Source organism: Eriocheir sinensis, chromosome 60, assembly GCF_024679095.1.
Source record: "Eriocheir sinensis breed Jianghai 21 chromosome 60, ASM2467909v1, whole genome shotgun sequence".
Classification (NCBI taxonomy): domain Eukaryota; kingdom Metazoa; phylum Arthropoda; class Malacostraca; order Decapoda; family Varunidae; genus Eriocheir; species Eriocheir sinensis.
The window spans coordinates 2,126,087-2,147,631 of NC_066568.1; the positions used below are offsets into that span (position 1 = coordinate 2,126,087).

The 21,545-nt window shown below is 40.7% G+C and overlaps 3 protein-coding genes and 1 long non-coding RNA gene across 54 annotated transcripts in view; 2 read left to right on the plus strand and 2 right to left on the minus strand.

The window, feature by feature from the left end:
* Nucleotides 1–7,643, plus strand: part of LOC126985694 (cytochrome P450 4c3-like) — a 65,880-nt gene extending 58,237 nt beyond the window's left edge. For 3 of the 50 annotated variants that reach the window (XR_007738958.1, XR_007738957.1, XR_007738909.1), the window contains exons 7-13: nt 431–500; nt 1,776–1,981; nt 2,193–2,371; nt 3,057–3,225; nt 3,679–3,858; nt 4,826–6,077; nt 6,150–7,643. Coding sequence is in view for 1 of the 50 variants with exons in the window: in XM_050840850.1 (XP_050696807.1) it covers nt 431–500; nt 1,776–1,981; nt 2,193–2,371; nt 3,057–3,225; nt 3,679–3,858; nt 4,826–4,998 (977 nt within the window). In the remaining 49 variants the exon portion in view is untranslated. Of the gene's footprint in view, nt 1–430; nt 501–1,775; nt 1,982–2,192; nt 2,372–3,056; nt 3,226–3,678; nt 3,859–4,825 lie in introns of all 50 variants that reach the window. The other 47 variants (XR_007738917.1, XR_007738919.1, XR_007738950.1 and 44 more) reach the window with 47 other exon arrangements.
* A 1,556-nt stretch (nt 7,644–9,199) lies between these two features.
* On the plus strand, nt 9,200–13,713 carry LOC126985697 (anamorsin-like). Its single transcript, XM_050840852.1, has 3 exons — nt 9,200–9,448; nt 10,692–10,793; nt 11,480–13,713. Exons 2-3 carry the CDS (start codon nt 10,701–10,703, stop codon nt 12,206–12,208), a joined length of 822 nt encoding a protein of 273 aa, XP_050696809.1. The 5' UTR covers nt 9,200–9,448; nt 10,692–10,700; the 3' UTR covers nt 12,209–13,713.
* On the minus strand, nt 12,514–15,668 carry LOC126985700 (uncharacterized). The gene is made up of 2 exons (XR_007738971.1): nt 13,469–15,668; nt 12,514–13,320 (listed from the first exon to the last, which is right to left on the minus strand). It is a non-coding gene; the product is annotated as an uncharacterized LOC126985700 (long non-coding RNA).
* Nucleotides 15,669–15,718: 50 nt separating this feature from the next.
* LOC126985702 (dephospho-CoA kinase-like) lies at nt 15,719–20,969 on the minus strand. 2 transcript variants are annotated; one of them, XR_007738973.1, is made up of 6 exons: nt 20,271–20,969; nt 20,055–20,126; nt 19,811–19,942; nt 19,189–19,276; nt 17,029–17,975; nt 15,719–16,903 (listed from the first exon to the last, which is right to left on the minus strand). XR_007738973.1 is itself a non-coding variant. In XM_050840854.1 (5 exons), exons 1-5 carry the CDS (start codon nt 20,380–20,382, stop codon nt 17,690–17,692), a joined length of 690 nt encoding a protein of 229 aa, XP_050696811.1. In that variant the 5' UTR covers nt 20,383–20,969; the 3' UTR covers nt 15,719–17,689. The 2 variants fall into 2 exon arrangements, 1 of the variants encoding a protein (XP_050696811.1); XM_050840854.1 differs by having other exon boundaries at nt 15,719–17,975.
* Nucleotides 20,970–21,545: the final 576 nt, after the last annotated feature.

Genomic DNA, 21,545 nt, shown 5'->3' on the forward strand with positions numbered 1-21,545 from the left:
ACAACTTCCTATCATCACTTTATCTTTCTCTGTCAATTATAAGTCATTCTATATCTTTCTTAACATACAGTAAAAAATAGCACTGATTGAAGAGTTTCCGTAGAGCTATTGGTACGAATTTTTGTATGGTCATCAATGTTAATTCCTTCATGGTTTCTGCATATCCCCGGCTCACAACCGAGAGAGCCCGGGTTCGATTCCCAGGCGGAGTGGAAAAACTTGGGCAGCTTTTCCGATACCCTACGCCCCTGTCCACCCAGCAGTGAATGGGTACCAGGTATTAATCGGGGGTTGTGTCCCGTCTCCTGGGGTCTGTTCCCTTCTCCTATAATTCCTTCCCCCTCCTGTCTCTCTCCGGCATATGGCCACAGATGTTGCGCCGACTAAACCAAACTTTCCAACTTCTGTATATCCCCTTTTGCCCCTCCAGAGACGGCCATGGGCATCAACATCAACGCCCAGGACAACAGTGACTCCGAGTATGTGAATGCAGTGTACAGGTGAGTCACTGTTCTTATGTTATATTTATTTTATTTCCTATTGGTGTTTTTCATTTTCTTTTCTTTTTCCCTTTTTTTTCCCCCTCTCTCCCTTTCATTTCCTATTGGTGTTTTTCATTTTCTTTTCTTTTTCTCTTTTTCTCTCCCTCTCTCCCTTTCAAGAGTTTTCACTTTCTCTCTGTTTTCTCTTCTTTCTTTTATTTCCTATTGGTGTTTTTCATTTTCTTTTCTTTTTCTCTTTTTCTCTCCCTCTCTCCCTTTCAAGAGTTTTCACTTTCTCTCTGTTTTCTCTCTTTTCTTTTATTTCCTATTGGTGTTTTTCATTTTCTTTTCTTTTTCTCTTTTTCTCTCCCTCTCTCCCTTTCATGAATTTTCACTTTCTGTTTTCTCTCTTTTCTTTTATTTTCTATTGGCATTTTTCATTTTCTTTTCTTTTTCTCTTTTTCTCTCCCTCTCTCCCTTTCATGAATTTTCACTTTCTGTTTTCTCTCTTTTATTTTCTATTGGCATTTTTCATTTTCTTTTCTTTTTCTCTCCCTCTCTCCCTTTCATGAATTTTCACTTTCTCTCTGTTTTCTCTCTTTTCTTTTATTTCCTATTGGTGTTTTTCATTTTCTTTTCTTTTTCTCTTTTTCTGTCCCTCTCTCCCTCTCTCCCTTTCAAGAGTTTTCACTTTCTCTCTGTTTTCTCTCTTTTCTTTTATTTCCTATTGGCGTTTTTCATTTTCTTTTCTTTTTCTCTTCCTCTCCCTCTCTCCCTTTCAAGAGTTTTCACTTTCTCTCTTTTTTCTCTCTTTTCTTTTATTTCCTATTGGTGTTTTTCATTTTCTTTTATTTTTCTCTTTTTCTCTCCCTCTCTCCCTTTCAAGAGTTTTCACTTTCTCTCTGTTTTCTCTCTTTTCTTTTATTTCCTATTGGTGTTTTTCATTTTCTTTTCTTTTTCTCTTTTTCTCTCCCTCTCTCCCTTTCATGAATTTTCACTTTCTCTCTGTTTTCTCTCTTTTCTTTTATTTCCTATTGGTGTTTTTCATTTTCTTTTCTTTTTCTCTTTCTCTCCCTCTCTCCCTTTCAAGAATTTTCACTTTCTCTCTGTTTTCTCTCTTTTCCTTTATTTCCTATTGGTGTTTTTCATTTTCTTTTCTTTTTCTCTTTTTCTCTCCCTCTCTCCCTTTCATGAATTTTCACTTTCTCTGTTTTCTCTCTTTTCCTTTATTTCCTATTGGTGTTTTTCATTTTCTCATCTTTATTTCTTTCCCCTATTCCCCCCAACCCTTAGAATTGGTGCCCTCGTCCAGTACCGCCAGACGAGGCCATGGATCCAGCCTGACTTCCTCTTCAAGCTGTTCGGGTACGCCAAGCTGCACGACGAGTACCTCCGCATCCTTCACGGGTTCTCCTACAGCACCATCGAGAACAGGCGCAGGGAGAGGGAGCTCGCCGCCGCCACGAAGAAGGAGGAGACCAACGAGGATGAAGTGATCGGTGAGTATGGGAAAGATTCAAGGGTATTTTATTTTTATTTTTTTTCCCTTGAGCTATTTCCTCTAATGTTAAAAAAAAATCATTACCTGGCCTTATATCACCTCTGTTTACTCTATTTTACCATCATTTTCCCATTTGTCTTACTTAATAGAGAGAGTTAAACACACACACTCACCTCCTCCTCCTCCTTCTCCTCCTTCTCCACCCCCAGGCAAGAAGAAGCGGCTGGCGTTCCTTGACCTGCTCCTGAACTACTCGGAGACACAGACCACACTGACCAACGAGGATATCAGAGAGGAGGTGGATACGTTCATGTTCGAGGGTCACGACACAACCGCGGCCGCCATCAACTGGTCCGTCTACCTCCTCGGATGCCACCCAGAGATACAGGTGGGCGGGGGAGAGGCTGTGGTTCTCTTTAAAATGGTGCTGGACTGTGTGGTAGGCCGGTCGCTCTGTCCACTTAAGTTCAGGGTTGGGAGTTTGTGTTACCATAGAGGGAATATGCATTTTGTGACTGGGGCTTCTTTTTTTTTTCCAGTATATGATATCGAAAACAGGTTAAAAGTTCCCATTTCCTGAAAACCCGACTAATATCCCTTGTCGCCTTTGGGATAGTTGTCGTAAAGGTCGAAAGCAGAACACAAGATACGAAACACATATAAACCTCACTATACAAAATCTCACAGCACCTTTTTTTATGTTTATTTTCATTTTTATATATTTTTCATCATTTATTTATTTATCATTTTTTTCTTTTTCATCTTTTTTTTAACCTCATGTCTTTCCTTCACCATCTAAACCTCACAACACCTTTTTTTTCATCCTTATTCCATCTATTTTTTATTTATTTGCTTTATTTTTTCCCTCGGCATCTCCACACTCCACCTTCTTTTTTATTTTCATCCTTATTCTATCTATTTTCATTTATTTACTTTATTTTTTCCCTCTCATCCTTCCTGTCACCCTACATAAGCCTCACTATCAAAACCTCAACGCATCTCTCATTTTTATTCCTACTTCTCTTCATCTTTATTTAACTTTATTTTTCCCTCCCGTCATCTCCGCACCCCAGGCCAAGCTACACGAGGAGCTTGACGCCCTGTTCGGAGACTCTGACCGGCCCGTGACCATGGCGGACCTGCGGGAGATGAAGTACACAGAGAACTGTATAAAGGAGGCGCTCAGACTCTTCCCCTCCGTACCCTTCCTGGCGCGGGAGCTCAGGGAGGAAGCTGTCATTGGTAAGCGTTGACCTCCTGTGTATATCTAGTTATATTAATCTAGTTATATTTATCAAGTATTTACGTAGTCATTTTCATCGAGTTGTATTTACATAGTGAGCAGCACCATGATAAGAGAAAATGCTTAGAAAATACTTAAAGGATAAACATTTCTTTCTCTGTGTAAAGAAAGGAAGAAAATAGACAGGATTAACAGAAAAGAGAGAAAACTGCATGTGAGGGAGTGAACTAGCAAAAAAAAATGAAAGTAGTAAAAATAAGTCACAATAGAAAAAGCAGGATGATATTCAAAACTAATAAAGGAAAACAAGAAAACAAAAACACTCTTAAAGTAACCAAATAAAGCAAAAATTACTAAAACTAGCAGATCAGAATAGACAGACATTCAAAACTAACTAACCCCCCTTCCAAAAAAAATAACCTAATCTCCCTTCCCTTCCCTTCCCCCCACAGACAACCACCGCATCCCCGTGGGCACAACCGTGATGGTGGTGACGTACCGGCTGCACCGCGACCCCGAGCAGTTCCCCGACCCCGAGAGGTTTGACCCCGACCGCTTCCTGCCGGAGAACGTAGCCAAGCGACATCCCTATTCCTACGTGCCCTTCAGCGCTGGCCCCAGGAACTGCATAGGTGGGTGGCGGAAGGCGTGTGGGTGGATGAGTCTGGATGTAAATATGTGTGTGAGTGTATAGATAGAGTGTATAGATGATTGCATAGATAGTTTGTGATAGATAGTCTTGTGATGTAGGTGTTTAGCATGCCCAAAGAACAGCATAAAAGGAGAGAAAAAGAGAGAAAATGCTAAACAAAGATACAAAGATACAAGACTACTATAAAAAAAGTTAAACAGTTCTTTCAGAGTCAAAAAGAATGCTGATGAAAGACCTGATGAATGTTTCTTTAACCCGGTAGCAGCGGGGATCATGTTTCTTAATGGTCCCTCTAAGCGAGAAAAATGAGAAAAAATCATCACTCACGCAAACCATTTTATAATATATATCAAAGCATTTGTGATCAGTTTATGCAGCATCTATTTTGGGGGGTTTATATCATGGCAAAAATTTGGCCCATCACTGCTACATGGTAAAGCCACAAATTTGGTCCATCGCTGCTACACGGTAAAGCCACAAATTTGGTCCATCGCTGCTACACGGTAAAGCCACAAATTTGGTCCATCGCTGCTACACGGTAAAGCCACAAATTTGGTCCATCGCTGCTACACGGTAAAGCCACAAATTTGGTCCATCGCTGCTACACGGTAAAGCCACAAATTTGGCACGTCGCTGCTACATGGTAAAGCCACAAATTTGGGTAAAGCCACAAATTTGGCCCGTCGCTGCTACATGGTAAAGCCATAAATTTGGCCCGTCACTGCTACATGGTAAAGCCACAAATTTGGCCCGTCGCTGCTAACGGGTTAAACATCACTCTTATCTCTTTATATTATCTTCATTTCACTTTTTCATCTCTTCTTTGCCCCATATCTTTATTTATCCTTTTCACCTTCCCTTCCCCTCACATCATCTCACTTCATCATCACAATCCCTCATAATCACCTCCATTCCCCGTTTTTCACAATCACACCCACTCCCCACAGGCCAGAAGTTCGCCCTGATGGAGGAGAAGATCGTCCTGAGCAGCATCATGCGTAACTTCCGCGTCGAGAGCACCACCCGCCGCGAAGACCTCAGGATCCTCGGCGAGCTCATCTTGCGGCCGGAGAATGGCAATGTTGTCAAGCTCTTCCCTCGCTCTGCCACGGTGGGCTGAGGCGCTGGCACCACTGCAGACCAAAGGGGGAGGGAAGGGAGGGGTTGTTGGTGATTGATTGATTGATAAGTTTATTGTTGTTGGTGATGAAGGGAGGGAAGGAGAGGAAGGAGGAGGAGAGGAGTGAGGGAGAGAGGGAGAGAGAAGGAATGAGTGAGGAATGAAGGGAAGGAAGGAGAGAAAGGAAGAAAAAAGTGAAGATTGGAAGGAAGAGAAGGAAGAAGAGAGGAAAGAAAAGAGGAAAAGGCAATGAAAGAAGGAAAAGATTTGAATTTTGAGGAAGGAATAAAGAAAGAAAGAAAGCAGAAAGGAAAGAAGAAAAAAAATGGAGTCACAGATAGAAGAAAGGAGTTGAAAGAGAGAAAAAAATAAAGGAAGGAAGGGAATCATTGAGTTCAGAAAAAAAGAAAAAATTGAAGGAAGGAAGGAGGAAAGAGATATAATAGTTAATATGTAAAAACCTTATAACTAAACACCAACACCTGCACCAAAGATCACATTTGTTGGGCATTCTATCATATCCTTGGACCTTTTTTATTCCAATTTTAAGACACTCACCTTTTCTCGGGGCATTTTTAAAAACACGTACATTTCTCGGGCACATTCACGGTACATTTCTTTTTGCATTGTTCTCGTGTTCACGCTCCAACGTTCTTTGATTGTTCCGTGACTCAACGTACTTTTCAATTCCCACATTTCACCTCTACGTACGTTTTTTTTCCTGTTTTCCTTTTCCTGTTTAAGTTTCGTGTACAAAGTAAAACAAGGACAGCTTTTGGTTTCCTGTTTTTCCTCTTTTTAATCTTGTTTCCTTCTAGTTTCTTTATCTGTTTCTATCTGTGGTATTTTTTCCTGTTTTCCTGTTTCAGTTTCGTGTACAAAGTGAAACAAGGACAGCTTTTGGTTTCCTGTTTTTCCTCGTTTTATTCTTGTTTCCTTCTAGTTTCTTTATCTGTTTCTATCTGTGGTATTTTTTCCTTCTCTTTCTAACCCACCCAAGACATCAGGTTAATTAAGTCTGCCTGCCACCTTCTTGCCAGCTAGTTTTAATGCACTTCTAAGTTTGTGAGCACTCCTAAGTTTGTGAGCACTTCTAAGTTTGTGAGCACTTCTAAGTTTGTGAGCACTCCTAAGTTTGTGAGCACTCCTAGGTTTGTGAGCACTCCTAGGTTTGTGAGCACTCCTAAGTTTGTGAGCACTCCTAAGTTTGTGAGCACTCCTAAGTTTGTGAGCACTCCTAAGTTTGTGAGCACTCCTAAGTTTGTGAGCACTCCTAGGTTTGTGAGCACTCCTAAGTTTGTGAGCACTCCTAAGGTTGTGAGCACTCCTAGGTTTGTGAGCACTCCTAAGTTTGTGAGCACTCCTAAGTTTGTGAGCACTCCTAGGTTTGTGAGCACTCCTAAGTTTGTGAGCACTCCTAGGTTTGTGAGCACTCCTATGTTTGTGAGCACTCCTAAGTTTGTGAGCACTCCTAAGTTTGTGAGCACTCCTAAGTTTGTGAGCACTCCTAAGTTTGTGAGCACTCCTAAGTTTGTGAGCACTCCTAGGTTTGTGAGCACTCCTAAGTTTGTGAGCACTCCTAAGGTTGTGAGCACTCCTAGGTTTGTGAGCACTCCTAAGTTTGTGAGCACTCCTAAGGTTGTGAGCACTCCTAAGGTTTGTGAGCACTCCTAAGTTTGTGAGCACTCCTAGGTTTGTGAGCACTCCTAAGTTTGTGAGCACTCCTAAGTTTGTGAGCACTCCTAAGTTTGTGAGCACTCCTAAGTTTGTGAGCACTCCTAAGTTTGTGAGCACTCCTAAGGTTGTGATATTCCCTAAAGAACGACAAGATACAATGTGTGTTTGTATAGATTTATCTGTCATTTTCTTTCCCCTCCCTTCCTTCCCTTCTCTTCCTCCTCCTCCTCCTCAGCAGTCATTACATATATATACCAGAATTTATCCCTAGTGAGTTTGTGATATTCCCTAAAAATTTGTTTGTATATATCAAGGTAATTTTTCCCTTTCCTTCCATTCTCTTCCTCTAAATTCAGTTCTATTCCTCCCTCCTTTCTTTCTCTCTTTTCCAATGTTTAATTTCCTTTTCTCTCTTCTTTCCTTCTCTCCTTCAACTCCTTTATTATTGTCTCTTTCTTCCTTCCTTCCTTCACTACTCATTTCCCTTTCTTCTTTCCTTTTCCTTCCAATCCCTTCCTCTCCTGCCCTTCTCCTCCTCCTCCTCCTCCTCAGTAATCATTATATATATACCAGAATTTATCCCTAGTGAGTTTGTGATATTCTCTAAAGAGCTATAAGGTTGCAATGTGTGGTTTAGTTTAAAAATTCTATAAGCTTTTCTGTGATTGCATGAACTAAGGGAAAAAAAAGTTACTCTATATATTTCTAAGACTTTATCAAGCTGTATGACAAGTAGTTTTTAAGTTGGCCAGTATCTGTGTAGCGTGTGTTGATATGTCTACTTGTGTGTGTGTTGGGCCGTGTGTGTGTGTGTGTGTGTGTGTGTGTGTGTGTGTGTGTGTGTGTGTGTGTGTGTGTGTCAGCCTTTAAACGGGAGGAAGAAAGAAAAAAAAAGGGCATGAATTGCATAATAACTTGTACCAATGCTTTAAAAGGCATTATAAATATATGTAGATGTTTGATGAATATTAGTTTGTTTTCCTAATAATCCTTTAAAGAAGGGGCTGTGTAGTTTATTGTCTAAGGGAGAGGTTATGTGTTTTACTCTCTCTCTCTCTCTCTCTCTCTCTCTCTCTCTCTCTCTCTCTCTCTCTCTCTCTCTCTCTCTCTCTCTCTCCCGCTAACCTTAAACCATACATATATAAAAATACTCCTAACATCGTCTTCTTACAATGAGCATCTTCTGGTAATTAGCATCTCATTTATCCAGAGTTTCTAGTAATTATATGATGCAGAGTAGGCGGTGGCTGAGCGGTTAGCATGTGGGCCCCGCATTCACCGCATGATGGACGACGCGGGTTCGAATCCCCCGCTACCACCTGGGGTTTTTCAGTCACCAGCGAGTGGCTTAAAACTACCCACATGCTGTCCTGAAGACCACCCATCAACCCGGACTCTAGAGGAAACCGTCCAAGTGAATCAAGAAGGAGTTCCGGGGGGCAGCATGAGCCAAGAGAAGATGGCGTCACTATAAAACACTTGCCTGCGCCATAACGGGCTGGGTTCGACTACCATCCAGGCCCCTCAAGAAAGCCTACCAGCGCTATCTGCACGTAAAAAAATAAATAAATAAATAAAGATGTCTGGTTCCCAAACTTCTTCTGGTCATTACCCACTTTTCATACATGATCCTAGTCCCCCCCCCCCCATAACCAGGTAAAATAAGGTAATTACACAGACAAAAAAATAGATGTATTACTCCTCTGGTTTTATCTGTATACAGCCTGCTACATTCTGCTATATGGGCCCTAGTTTGGGAACTCTCTAGACGATAAATAAATAAATAAAAATAAATAATCCTTCAGTATAGGTGCGGTACATAACGTGTAGGCAAATATAAGTAGATGAAAAGGGTAAGTATAGTTTGAATTTCCCGCGTTTGAGCGCTGGTGCTGCCCCGGCGCGGCGATGGCGGGAACCTTCCACCACAACACGGGCTGATTTAGGGAATATCCTTGACTTGGGGAGAATAATAGACGATGAATAAATGAGTAAATGAATAAATAAAAGATAAAATATAAGAATAAAGATAAACAGAGAGAAGGAGAGAAAATAGAAAAAATAGAGAAAGTAAAACAAAATAAAGACAAAAATGAGAAAATAATATAGTTAGGGATATTTTAGAGCCATTGGGGAAAGAAAAATAGAGAAAATAAAGCAAAATAAAGAAAAAAAATGAGAAAATAATATAGTTAGGGATATTTTAGAGCGATTAGGAAAAGAAAAATAGAGAAAATAAAGCAAAATAAAGAAAAAAAATGAGAAAATAATATAGTTAGGGATATTTGACAAAAAGAATAGAAAGCAAAATAGAAAAAATAAAGATAAAAAATGAGAAAATAATATAGTTAGGGATATTTTAGAGTCATTCGGAAAAGAAAAATAGAGAAAATAAAACAAAATAAAGAATAAAAATGAGAAAATAATACAGTTAGGGATATTTCACAAAAAGAATAGAAAGCAAAATAGAGAAAATAAAACAAAATAAAGAATAAAAATGAGAAAATAATATAGTTAGGGATATTTTAGAGCCATTAGGGAAAGACTGTCATGCTGAGAGGACAAGAAAGGGAGGAAGAGGAAGAGAAAACACAAATAACCGCATAAAACAGAGGAAGAGGAAGAAGAGACAAGAGAGAAGAAAGGAAGAGGAGAAGGATAAGAAGAGCTAGAGAGTGAAATAAGACGCCTAGGAGAAGAGAAGAGGAGGAGAGAGGAGATAACAACGAGGTGCCGGAGAGGGACACACACACCTGTCCACACGCGTCCACAGGTAAGACATATTGGCGTAATTGACCCACTAATAACTTGTTAGATAGTTTCTGATGTAATTAGTATCGCAGGTTCCATAATGATCTAATTAAGCCCCATTTTTCATAAGCTTATTTTAGTAGTGATGCCCATCTTTCAAGCCCCATTTTTCATAAGCTTATTTTAGTAGTGATGCCCATCTTTCAAGCCCCATTTTTCATAAGCTTAGTAGTGATGCCCATCTTTCCGAGTTTGTGTAGCAGCATTCTGTGGTCTACCTTATCAAACGCTTCTGCTAAGTTAAGGTAGATCACATCAACATTCTTCCCGGTGCTCACGTCCTCCAGGGTATTGGCAGGATGGTGCAGTGGCTGAGAGAGGCAAGACCTTCCTTTCATGAATCTGTGCTGTCCTGGGTTGAACTGGTTTGTCTCATCTAAAAAGTTCACTTTTGTGTTTCTGAGGATTCTCTCAAACACTTTGATGAGGTGGGAGGTGAGGCAGACTGGCCTGTAATTTGATGCCAACCCTCTAGAGCCACTTTTGAAAATGGGAGTGATCAGCCCTTCTTGTAGCTTTGGTGTTATGGAGCCAGCGTCAAGAGATTTTCTCCAGATAGTGCTGATGGGAGTAGCCAGAGAGTGTTTGCACTTCTTTAGGAGTACTGCCGGCACGTGATCTGGTCCAGCTGTTGAATTTTCTTTAATCTCGTCTATGGCCTTGATTACTTCCTCTTCCCTAAAGTTGATGTCACTAATAGTTGTTACTTGATCGTTGTCACTATTGAAGAACTCCCTAGGGTTTGTTAGAACTTTTTAGGGCACTGGTGTAGTGCGGCGACGGCCTGATGAACGAGCCTCCCATAACCCACTTAGCCAGTGGGATACCTCTTTGGCCGACTCGGTAAGGAGTGGCTGTCCCGTCATGCTGGTCGTGGGTTCAATCCCCGGCGGCCGGCGAAGACCCTGATCTTGATTAATTTCTTGTGTGTTTCGATGCACGCAGAGGACATGTTGGAAAAAAGAGAAAATGAAGCTCCCGGGGCATGACACTGGTACACTGAAAACTTTTTTACCGTTTACTGTTGATGAGGTTTCAGGCCCTGCTCCGCTCTATGAGTTCCGTCAACAATTTCAACGTTACCCTCAATAATAGTCTTCGATGCACTTATTCTCTAATATGTTTGCTACTGACGCCGGGTCAGTAGCCAGACTTTTGCAGGAAGGTTTGTGTGGGATTTTAATAATGTAATTCTGTCCATTCAGGTTGTCAGGATGTTTGGGGTCAGCACGGGTCAGCGGGTGATGCTGGTGTGGAGTCAGCCAGTCAACGCTGAGGACCTGCAGAGCCTGGTGACTGACATCAAGGTGTGTGGGGGGAGAGGGGGGAGGGGCTGAGGGGGATGCTGTGAAAGGGGCTGTGGAGGATGCTGTGAGGGGGCTGTGGTTGAAGGGGGCCATGAGAGAGGTGGTGTAGGGGATGCTGTGGTTGTCTTTATATGGTAGTGGACTCTGTGGTAGCTCAGTCCAGTTTAGTTCAAGGTTAAGGGTTTGTTTTACCATAGAGTGAATATGCATTTTGTGACTGTGGCTCTTTTTTCCCAATACATGATACCCCTGTAATTTAATGCTTTCTCTCTTTTAATCTACTTTTCCATCTGAATTTACTTTACCTAGTCATTTAACCATTCTATATTTCCTCTTCCTTCCATTTTTATTTGTCTTATCTAATCCTTTTATTTAATTCCCTTATTTTCTTATCCTCAGATTCTGCTGTTTAATCCTCTTCCCTTCCTTATGCAATCCTTTCATAATGTTGATAGTTGAAATTCAATTCTTGTGCCTCATTTTAGCACCTGTAATACCTGTCTCAGTGCTCACTAATATTCAGACAGGTGATTTAGAGGCTACGTTATTCCTATCTTTCATGTTAAGTTTGATTTCGTAGTATTTATAGTAAAGATTCATTCTCCTTCCTTGTTTAATTCTTTTCATTCCATTTTCCTCATTTAACTATCTCTTATTTAATCCTCCTCCTCCCTCCCCCCCCTCAGTCCACCATTGGGTCCGAGGGCAAAGTCTCCGTCGAGAACTCCGAGATGCTGTCCTCGTCTGCTCACCCCGGCAGCTCCATCGATCATGTCCTGGCCTGTGTGTTGCCGCCCTTCCTCGCCGAATGCCCCAGCAACGTACTAACCGAAGCGCTCCAAGTCATACGCCCCGGTGGCAGCCTCACGTTACGCACCACAGCCCCGTCGACACTCCGCTCCGCCCTAATCCTCGCCGGCTTCACCTCCGTCTCCCAAACCGGCGACGCGAACCTAACCGACGAGCAGAAACGTGACCTCTCAGAATCCGTCGTCGAGGTCACGTGTAAGAAGCCAAATTTCGAGGTCGGGTCATCGCTTCGTCTCCCAGGGGCGAAGGACGCACCTCAAACGACCTGGAGTCTCAACCTCGACGACGACCTCGACCTCGATAACCCCGATGACCTGCTAACGGAGGAGGACTTGACCCGGCCTGACCCTGCGAGTTTGAAGGTGTGCGGGACGACTGGACAGCGTAAGGCGTGTAAGAACTGCGCCTGTGGTCTGAAGGAGGAGCTGGAGGGGGAGGAGCAGGTGAAGAAGGAGGAGGAGAGGAAAAACTTCAAGTCATCATGTGGGAGCTGCTACCTCGGCGATGCTTTCCGCTGTGCCTCGTGTCCTTATATGGGTATGCCCGCGTTCAAGCCCGGGGAGAAGGTGAAGCTGTCCGATACCACTCTCAAGGACACCACCTGAGCGGGGACACCTGTTACATCTGGCCTGGCGCTCGTTAAGGTGAGGACAGGTGACTCAGGGGTTGTTTTTTCCTTGTGTTTCATGTTACGGGAAGCTGTCCGATACCACCCTCAAGGACACCTGTTACACCTCTCCCGGCGCTCGTTAAGGTGAGGACAGGTGACTCAGGGGTTGTTTTATCTCTGTGTTTCATGTCAGGTTCTATTTTGAGGCTGTACCAATTTTAGCTTTTATTTTAAGTTCGGTTTCGTAATGTTGATAGTCGAAATTAAGTTCATATACCTTATCTGAAGACCCTTAGTCCATACACCTGTCTCAGTGCTCATTAAGGTTAGGACAGGTGAGTCAAGCTATATTACCTTTATCTTTTATGTTCAGTTTGACTTTATAATGTTCATAGTTGAAATTCAGTTCCGTTACCTCATTTTAGCACCTGTAACACATATCTCAGAGCTCGCTAATATTCGGACAGGTGATTTAGAGGTTTCGTTATTCCTATCTTTCATCTTAAGTTTGATTTCGTAGTATTTATAGTCAAAATTCGGATACCTTTTTGTAACACACGTAATACCTGTCTCTCATCTCGTTAAGGTTAGGACAGGTGACTCAGAGGTTAGGTTTTCTTTATATTTCACAAGTTTTAAAATGGTGACACGGCTTATACTATTGTTGCCCCATCCTTTAGCTCCTTTCAGAATGGTTACACAGCTTTTACAAGTGTTCTCCCTTCCTTTCATTCCTTATAAAACGGTCTCATGGCCTTAATCTTCCTCCCATTAACTTACCTTCATGGGAGTCACGGCCGTATTTTAAGACACCATCGCTTCTCACATCAACTATTTCTAAAGGTCAAAGAGGGGATCAATCGAGTTTTCATGAGTGCTTTTTAAGGTTCATGGCACAGAAGAAGGGTCAAACTACCACCAGGGTCATAAAGCTACCCCTGGAAAGGCCTACAGCTCCTACGAAAGCCATGTCAAATATGTGAACTTGGGCAACGAAATGTTTTAAAATACAACCTTCAGGGTCGCCAACAACAGCCATGACCCTTCCTTTAGTTCCTTTCAAAATGGTTACACAGCCTTTACTGATGTCCTCCCTTCCTTTCGTACCTTCCAAGATGGTTTCAGGGTCGTTAGCTTCCTCCCCTTAACTTACCTTCATGGGAGTCAGGGTCACCAACAACAGCCATGACCCTTCCATTAGTTCCTTTCAAAATGGTTACACAGCCTTTACTGATGTCCTCCCTTCCTTTCGTACCTTCCAAGATGGTTTCAGGGTCGTTAGCTTCCTCCCCTTAACTTACCTTCACGGGAGTCAGGGTCACCAACGACAGCCATGATGAAATAAAAGGGTTACGTGTGAGGGTAGCATTAACTGAAATTGCGAGGCAAGAGTTGACAGCATAGTTATAAGTACAGCGCATAGGTATATGTTTTGTACATAGATAGACTACTATACTACATTCCCAGCCTGAGGAACATGTAATAAACTATATCTGATGATTGAGGAGCATGAATTAATATCTTTACCTACAAGAGTCATACAACACGACAGTCACTATAAATAAAATTCGCCAGCACCACAACAGGCTGGGGTTGTCCAAGAGAGCCTTCCGGTGCTATAGGTAGAACATTAACCCGTCCGCTGCGATTGGCACGGATTTGGCATGATGTTCTAAGGCAAGACAGCAACTCGGAAACTGATTATTGGTGCCAGAATGAAGAAAGGACACATTAAAACACAAGAATCAGAAACAGTATATGTACTATTAAATCATTGCTGAGCTGTACACCACCTGCCTCACCTCAACACCTCACCAACAACAAGGGAGACGAAGATTACATTACAATATTTACAGTGAAGTTTGTGACAAGACATGAACATTAACCCTGTAGCAGCGACGGGCCAAATTTGTGGCTTTACCGTGTAGCAGCGATGGGCCAAATTTGTGCCATGATATAAACCCCCAAAAAAGATGATACATAAACTGATCACAAATGCTTCAATGTGTATTATGAAATGATTTGTGTGATACATAAACTGATCACAAATGCTTCGATATGTATTATGAAATGGTTTGTGTGAGGGGTGATTTTTTTCTCATTTTTCTCGCTTAGAGGGACCATAAAGAACCATGATCCCCGCTGCTACTGGGTTAATACTTACAAGTCACCTCACTTCCCAGCTGGTCAAAAATGGGAGTAAACTTACGGCAATGATGCTCTTGGTTAACAATACGCCTGAAGGTTTTAAACATCATATTAGCCTTTCTTAACACTAATGTGGCTGATATGTCCTTTTTTTTACCCGTATTTCAAGGCAAGGTTAGTTGGTTTTATTGATTGTTTTATGGTACTTTTTATACCTGAGTTTGTAAAATGTCAACTCACCTCTGTGAAAATCCATCATTTCTGACAGTCCGTCCATAGATACATAGAAAAAAAAAAGTATAATAACTGAAAATCCAACACTTCTGACTCCATCATAAGAATAGAATTAAAAAGGCCAGCTAGCCACTTTAATTAATGACTACTAATATGATGTTTAAAAATTTTGCCGATAGTCTTTAGATAAAAACCTAATAAATTTTCATGCCCCGCGCTACAATTAAAATCTAAACAAACAAACATAAGCGTGACTAAGGGCCGCTTTCACAGTCATTATGTTTGTTTTGATCGTTACCAATGGCGGCGATCGCTGCAATAGTATTTCCACGTAAAACTGCTCGATGGGGTGTGGCGGCTGTGGGGTTAGCCTAGCCCCGCGCCTTGCCACACACTCTCAACACCTCGCTTCCTCTGCAGCTGCCACAACCCCATAGGCCAGTTTCACGTGGAAAACTATAGTGTTGATCGCAGACATTAGTAACGATCAAAACAAAGTGACCTTGATAGCGGCCTTAAGTCAAGAATACAGACAAACGGTTAAAAATATAAGAATAACCGACATATAAACACATACTGACACAAAATATGACATGAAAGCTGTTTTTAGCAGTCATACAGAAAAACATTAATCATATTGAGAGTAAAAATATAAAGTGGATTATAAAACATCACAAAACGACAGATCAACACATACTGAAACGAAATATGACATGAAGGCCGTTTTTAGCAGTCATACAGAAAAACATTAATCATATTGAGAGTAAAAATATAAAGTGGATTATAAAAGATTACAAAGCAACAGATCAACACATACCAAAACAGGATATGACAGCTAGTTTTCGTTAGCAGTCGTACAGAGAAACATTAATCATATTGAGAGTAAAAATATAAAGTGGATTATAAAAGATTACAAAACGACAGATCAACACATACCAAAACAGGATATGACAGCTAGTTTTCGTTAGCAGTCGTACAGAGAAACATTAATCATATTGAGAGTAAAAATATAAAGTGGATTATAAAAGATTACAAAGCAACAGATCAACACATACCAAAACAGGATATGACAGCTGTTTAGCAGAAATGACAGAGAAACATTAATCATATGAGAGTAAAAATATAAAGTGGATTATAAAAGATTACAAAACTACAGATCAACACATACCAAAACAGGATATGACAGCTAGTTTTCGTTAGCAGTCGTACAGAGAAAACGTCAAGAAATGCATCGTGCTGAGAATTAATATATAAAATGGGTTTGAAAAAGATTACAGAACAACTTATAAAACAGATACTACTAATATAAAATGACCCAATGGCTGTTTTTAAGCGACCATACTGAAAAAAACTTATGAAATGCAGAGAGACAAGCTATACAGGAGAAGGAGAAAGAGGAGAAAAAGAAGGATAAGATAATGAAGAGAGAAATAATACAGGAAAGGAAGATTAAATAGGAGAAAAAGAGGAAATATAAAATGTGTTAAATTAGATTACGGAACGACTTATAAAACAGATAACTAAAATAAAATGACCCAATGCCTGTTTTTAAGTGATCATATTGAGAAAACGTTAAAAAAATCATCGTGTTGAGAATGAAAATATATGAAAGTTAAAAAGAATTACGAAACAACTTACAAAACACTAAAATAAAATATGACAGCCGGATTTTGTTAGCAGTCATACAGAAAAAAAAATTTGAAAATACATCATGTTGAGAATGAAAATATAGAAAACATTAACCCAGTAGCAGCGGGGATCATGTTTCTTAATGGTCCCTCTAAGTGAGAAAAATGAGAAAAAATCATCACTCACACAAACCATTTCATAATATATATCAACGCATTTGTGATCAGTTTATGTATCATCTATTTGGGAGTGGGGGTTAAATCATGGCACAAATTTGGCCCGACCCTGCTCTATGGTAAAGCCACAAATTTGGCCCATCGCTGCTACACGGTAAAGCCACAAATTTGGCCCGTCGCTGCTAGACGGTAAAGCCACTAATTTGGCCCCTCACTGCTACACGGTAAAGCCACAAATTTGGCCCCTTGCTGCTACACGGTAAAGCCACAAATTTTGGCCCCTTGCTGCTACACGGTAAAGCCACAAATTTGGCCCCTTGCTGCTACACGGTAAAGCCACAAATTTGGCCCCTTGCTGCTACACGGTAAAGCCACAAATTTGGCCCCTTGCTGCTACCAGGTTAAGCGATCATAGAGAAATCATTGTGTTGAGAATGAAAATATATAATAGTTTAAAAAGATTACAAAACAACATTAACAGACACTAAAACTTGACATGACAGCTTGTTCTTTAATCACCACACAGAAACACCTTCAGAAATGCATCGTGTCAAAAATTAAAATATAAAAGTGGGTTAAAAACATTACAAAACAGCATATTAACAGACACTAACACATGATAGGACACCTTGTTCTTTACTCACCACACAGAAACACCTTCGGAAAAACCGCGTCAAAAAAAATATATATAAAAGCGTTTTTTTAAAAAGATTACAAAACAGCATAGTATTAACAGACACTAAACCATGACATTACATTACATTATGATGCTGTTAATGATAATGAAGTCAGGATATAAAAGAAATCATAGAACCACAAAATAAAAAGAATAAAAATGGGAAGCAGGGAGACAGATGAAGAAGAGGAGGAGGAGGAGGAGGAGGAGATTAGGGACTCAAAGATGATAAAAAAGATGATGGAAAGAAATTGAAGACTGACAGAGAAAAGACAGGAGGAGGAGGAGGAAGAAAAGATAAGGAAAAGAGACGAATTGCATAGAAGGATAAAGAGGAGAAGGAGATAGAAAAAAATAATGAAAAGAGAGAAACTGTAGAAAAGAATATGGAAAAGAAGATGACAAGGAGGAGGAGGAGAAGGAGATAGAAAAAAGAGAATGAAAAGAAGCAAGCTAGAAAAGAATATGGAAAAGGAAGATGACAAGGAGGAGGAGAAATATATCAGAAGTAGGGAAGAGGAAGAAAGAGGAAAAGGAGAAAAAGAAAAAAAGGAAATCATAACCGAAAGAGAAAAATTATACACCAAAAAAACGAAGAAAACGAGGAAAAAAATCACGACAGCAACCACACACACAACCACACAACCACCCCCACCAGCACCGCCAGGCCTGACCCCCACAACCCACGCAGGTACAGGTGACGGCGCGACGACCTCAGGAGCTTAACGATGCCCTCCACCTGCTGCCTCGTGTTCTCCAGGCTGCCGGAATTCTCAATCACGAAGTCTGCCATCTTGCACTTCTTATCCAGCGGCATTTGGGCCTCGATGCGCGCGATGGCCTCCTTCTCAGTGTAGGTGTTGCGGGCCATCAGGCGGTTCAGTTGGATTTCGTCCTCGCTGGAAATAATAATGATAAGGGAGTTAGTTTATTTATTTTTATTTTTTTCTGTTGAGTTGAAGTTTTTTTTGGCACCAGAAAAAAATATCGATTTCGTCCTCGCTGGAAATACATAAGAGTTAAGTTTATTTCATTCATTTCATGTTCTGTTGAGTTGAAGTTTTTTTGGCACCAGAAAAAAATATCGATTTCGTCCTCGCTGGAAATAATAATAATAATGAGTTAGTTTATTTATTTATATTTTTTACGCTTAGTTGAAGTTTTTTTTGGCACCAGAAAAAAATATCGGAGTTTAATTTTTGTTGTTTTTGCGCCAAGGGTTCAGTTTTCTATGCCTTCTATTTTTTGTACTGTACTTTTTTTTTTCATCTCCTTCTCTTCTATAGTTTGTGTGGTTTGTATAATTCATTGTTTTGCTTTTTTTTGCCATATAACTTTAATGATTTCTATTCCCTGATCATAAAAAAAATCCTAAAATTCATCTCTTTCCTTTCTATATTTTCTGTCGTTTGTATAATTTATTGTTTTACTTTTCTTTGCCATATAACTTTAATGATTTCTATTCCCTGATCATAAAAAAATCCTAAACTACATCTCTTTCCTTTCTATATTTTCTGTCTTTTGTATAATTTATTGTTTTACTTTCCTTTTGCCTTCTAATTTTGATGAAGAGAAGAAGAAAAAATAGATGAAGAAACACAAGAAGGAGAAGAAGAAAAAATAAGAGAAAAAGAAGGAAAAAAATAGGTGAAATAGAAAGAAGAAGAAACAGAGGAAGAACAAGAACAAGAGAAAGAAAAAAAAAACGAGCAAGAAAAAATGTCCCCTTCCCCTGCTTATAAAAAAATCCTAAACTTCATGTCCTCCTAAGCTCGAATGGCAACCAGAGTAAAATAAAACTGGGGCTGTGGTTTGCATTGCGTTGTGTTGTGTTGTTGTGTTTCTCAGTTCATTTCAGTTGTTGGTCGGGAGTATAACCTTTGCAACGGCACTCCCCTGTACTCTATTCGGGAGCTGTAAGTAGCAGGCTTTTTTTTTCATTAGTGTTCTTTTTTTTCACGCCCTTGAACTGTCTCCTATTCTGTATAAAAAGAAGAAAAAAAACTCCCTGATGTGTTCTCGCTGTCCGGGATATGTGCTGTGCTTTTCACTGATGGTTAATATTATTTTCTTCTTCTTTCATTACCTTTTCTCTTATTTTCCCACACTCACCAGGCCACCACGATGCTCTTGTGGAGATAGGAGGCAAACCGGTTGCTCTCGTACAGCAGCGGAAGGTCCAGCAACAGGAACTGCTCCCCTGAGAGAGAGAGAGAGAGAGAGAGAAACAGATTGGATGATATTATAAGGCACTTTCGCTTTGCACATCAGCTATTTCTAAAGGTCAAAGAGGGGGTCAATCAGGTTCTAATGAGTGTTTCTTCAGGTTCACGGTACAGAGGAAGGGTCAAACTACCACCAGGGTCATAAAACTACCCCTGAAAATGCCCACAACTCCTACGAAAGCCTTGTCAAATGTGTGTTCTTGGGCAGCGAAATGTCTTGTAATACGCCCCATTGTGTCATCAGCCACAGTTTGCAAAAATAAACTTCAACAAATACAAAAGAAAAACAGAAATACAAATACAAGAGTGAAGTCAACAAGATAATATACGAAAATGAAATTAATGAAAATACAGCAGGAGAAAAAACATTACTACAGTCCAATCTAGAATTTTCAGGCAGAAAGAACACAAAGAAATAACATATAAGAAGATTTGAGTTATTTTTTGTCTCCCTGCCATCTCCCTCCCCCTGTCCTCCCTTCCCTGGCCCCCTCCTCCCTCTCCCTTACCCCGCAGGAAGTGGCTCAGGACCTGCCACTGTATCTCGCGGTATATCTCCGGGTGGGTGATCTTGTTGATGATCCTCCGCTTCTCCACGTCAGAAAACACAATCTGGCCCAGACGCTCCCTGTTGATCTCACCTGGAGGGGAATAATATGTATTTGCAGGGAATTGGACACTGAACAAAAAATTTTAAAACTAAATTTATCTTGAATAAATAACACTGGATAACACCACACAAGACTCCCTCACCAGACTCCTCAAACACCTCATCCCCAAAGGCAGCCCTGATCTTGGTCCACGCCCGCCGCCCAGGCTCCACGACTGTTGGGAAGAAAGAGAGGAATGATATTATTAAACCAGTGAGAGAGTGAGATTATGACTATCATCGGCAGTAGCAATATTTATCAGCTTATAGAGTAGCTACCCAAATAGACAAGGCATTCATTGTGTCCTTAGACTTCTTACTCTGCCTGGCGATGAGGTCCGCGTCCACCACCGGCACGCCCATATCCTTCATCATTGTGCTGACGGTGCTCTTTCCCGTAGCGATGCCCCCGGTCAGGCCCACAAGAAACATGGTGATAGGCTTATAGGTGGGCGATGATTCCTATTATTCTTTCAACCTCTATTACTTGAGTCGCCTTGTGCTTGTTTTATAGGTGATGTGTCTTCTTTGGACTTATTTGTATTGGTTATTGAATCTCTCTCCTTGTTCTTCCTTCCTCTGTAAATGCCTCCTCCTCTTCTTCTTCTTTAGACTTCTTTATATCTCTTTCTTTGTCGTCTATGCCTCTGTGGGTGATCTTTTTGTTGTTTTCTTTCTCTTCTTTCTTACACGGTTTCCTTATTCTTTCCTCTTTCACTTTGTATTTTTGCTTTCATTCAATACTGGTTAGGATATGTTAGCCAGAGTGCAGAATTTGCTTTGGTTTTCCTTAATTTCACTCAATACTGGACAGGATAAGAAATGTAGCGTGCAGGATTTCCGTGACTTATTCCTTTGTATTCTTTCATTCACTCAATACTGGTTAGGATATGGAAAACTGAGTGCTGGATATCCTTGCCTTCCTTTCTTTGTATCCTTTGGGTCACTCAATACTGGTTAGGATATGGAAAATCGAGTACGATATCCTTGCCTTCCTTTCTTCGTATCCTATGGGTCACTCAGTAATGGTTAGGATATGGAAAACCGAGTGCATATCCTTGCCTTCCTTCCTTCGTATCCTTTAGATCACTCAATACTGGTTAGGATATCTTCTTCTCTTCCTTGGTATCCCTTAGGTCATTCAATACTGGTTAGGATATGGAAAACCGAGTACAGGATATCCTTGCCTTCCTTCCTTCGTATCCTTTAGATCACTCAATATTGGTTAGGATATTTTTTTCTCTTCCTTTGTATCCCTTAGATCATTCAATACTGGTTAGGATATCTTTTTCTCTTCCTTGGTATCCCTTAGATCACTCAATACTGGTTAGGATATGGAAAACCGAGTGCATGATATCCTTGCCTTCCTTCCTTCGTATCCTTTAGATCACTCAATATTGGTTAGGATATTTTTTTCTCTTCCTTTGTATCCCTTAGATCACTCAATACTGGTTAGGATATGGAAAACCGAGTGCATGATATCCTTGCCTTCCTTCCTTCGTATCCTTTAGATCACTCAATACTGGTTAGGATATCTTCTTCTCTTCCTTGGTATCCCTTAGGTCACTCAATACTGGTTAGGATATGGAAAACCG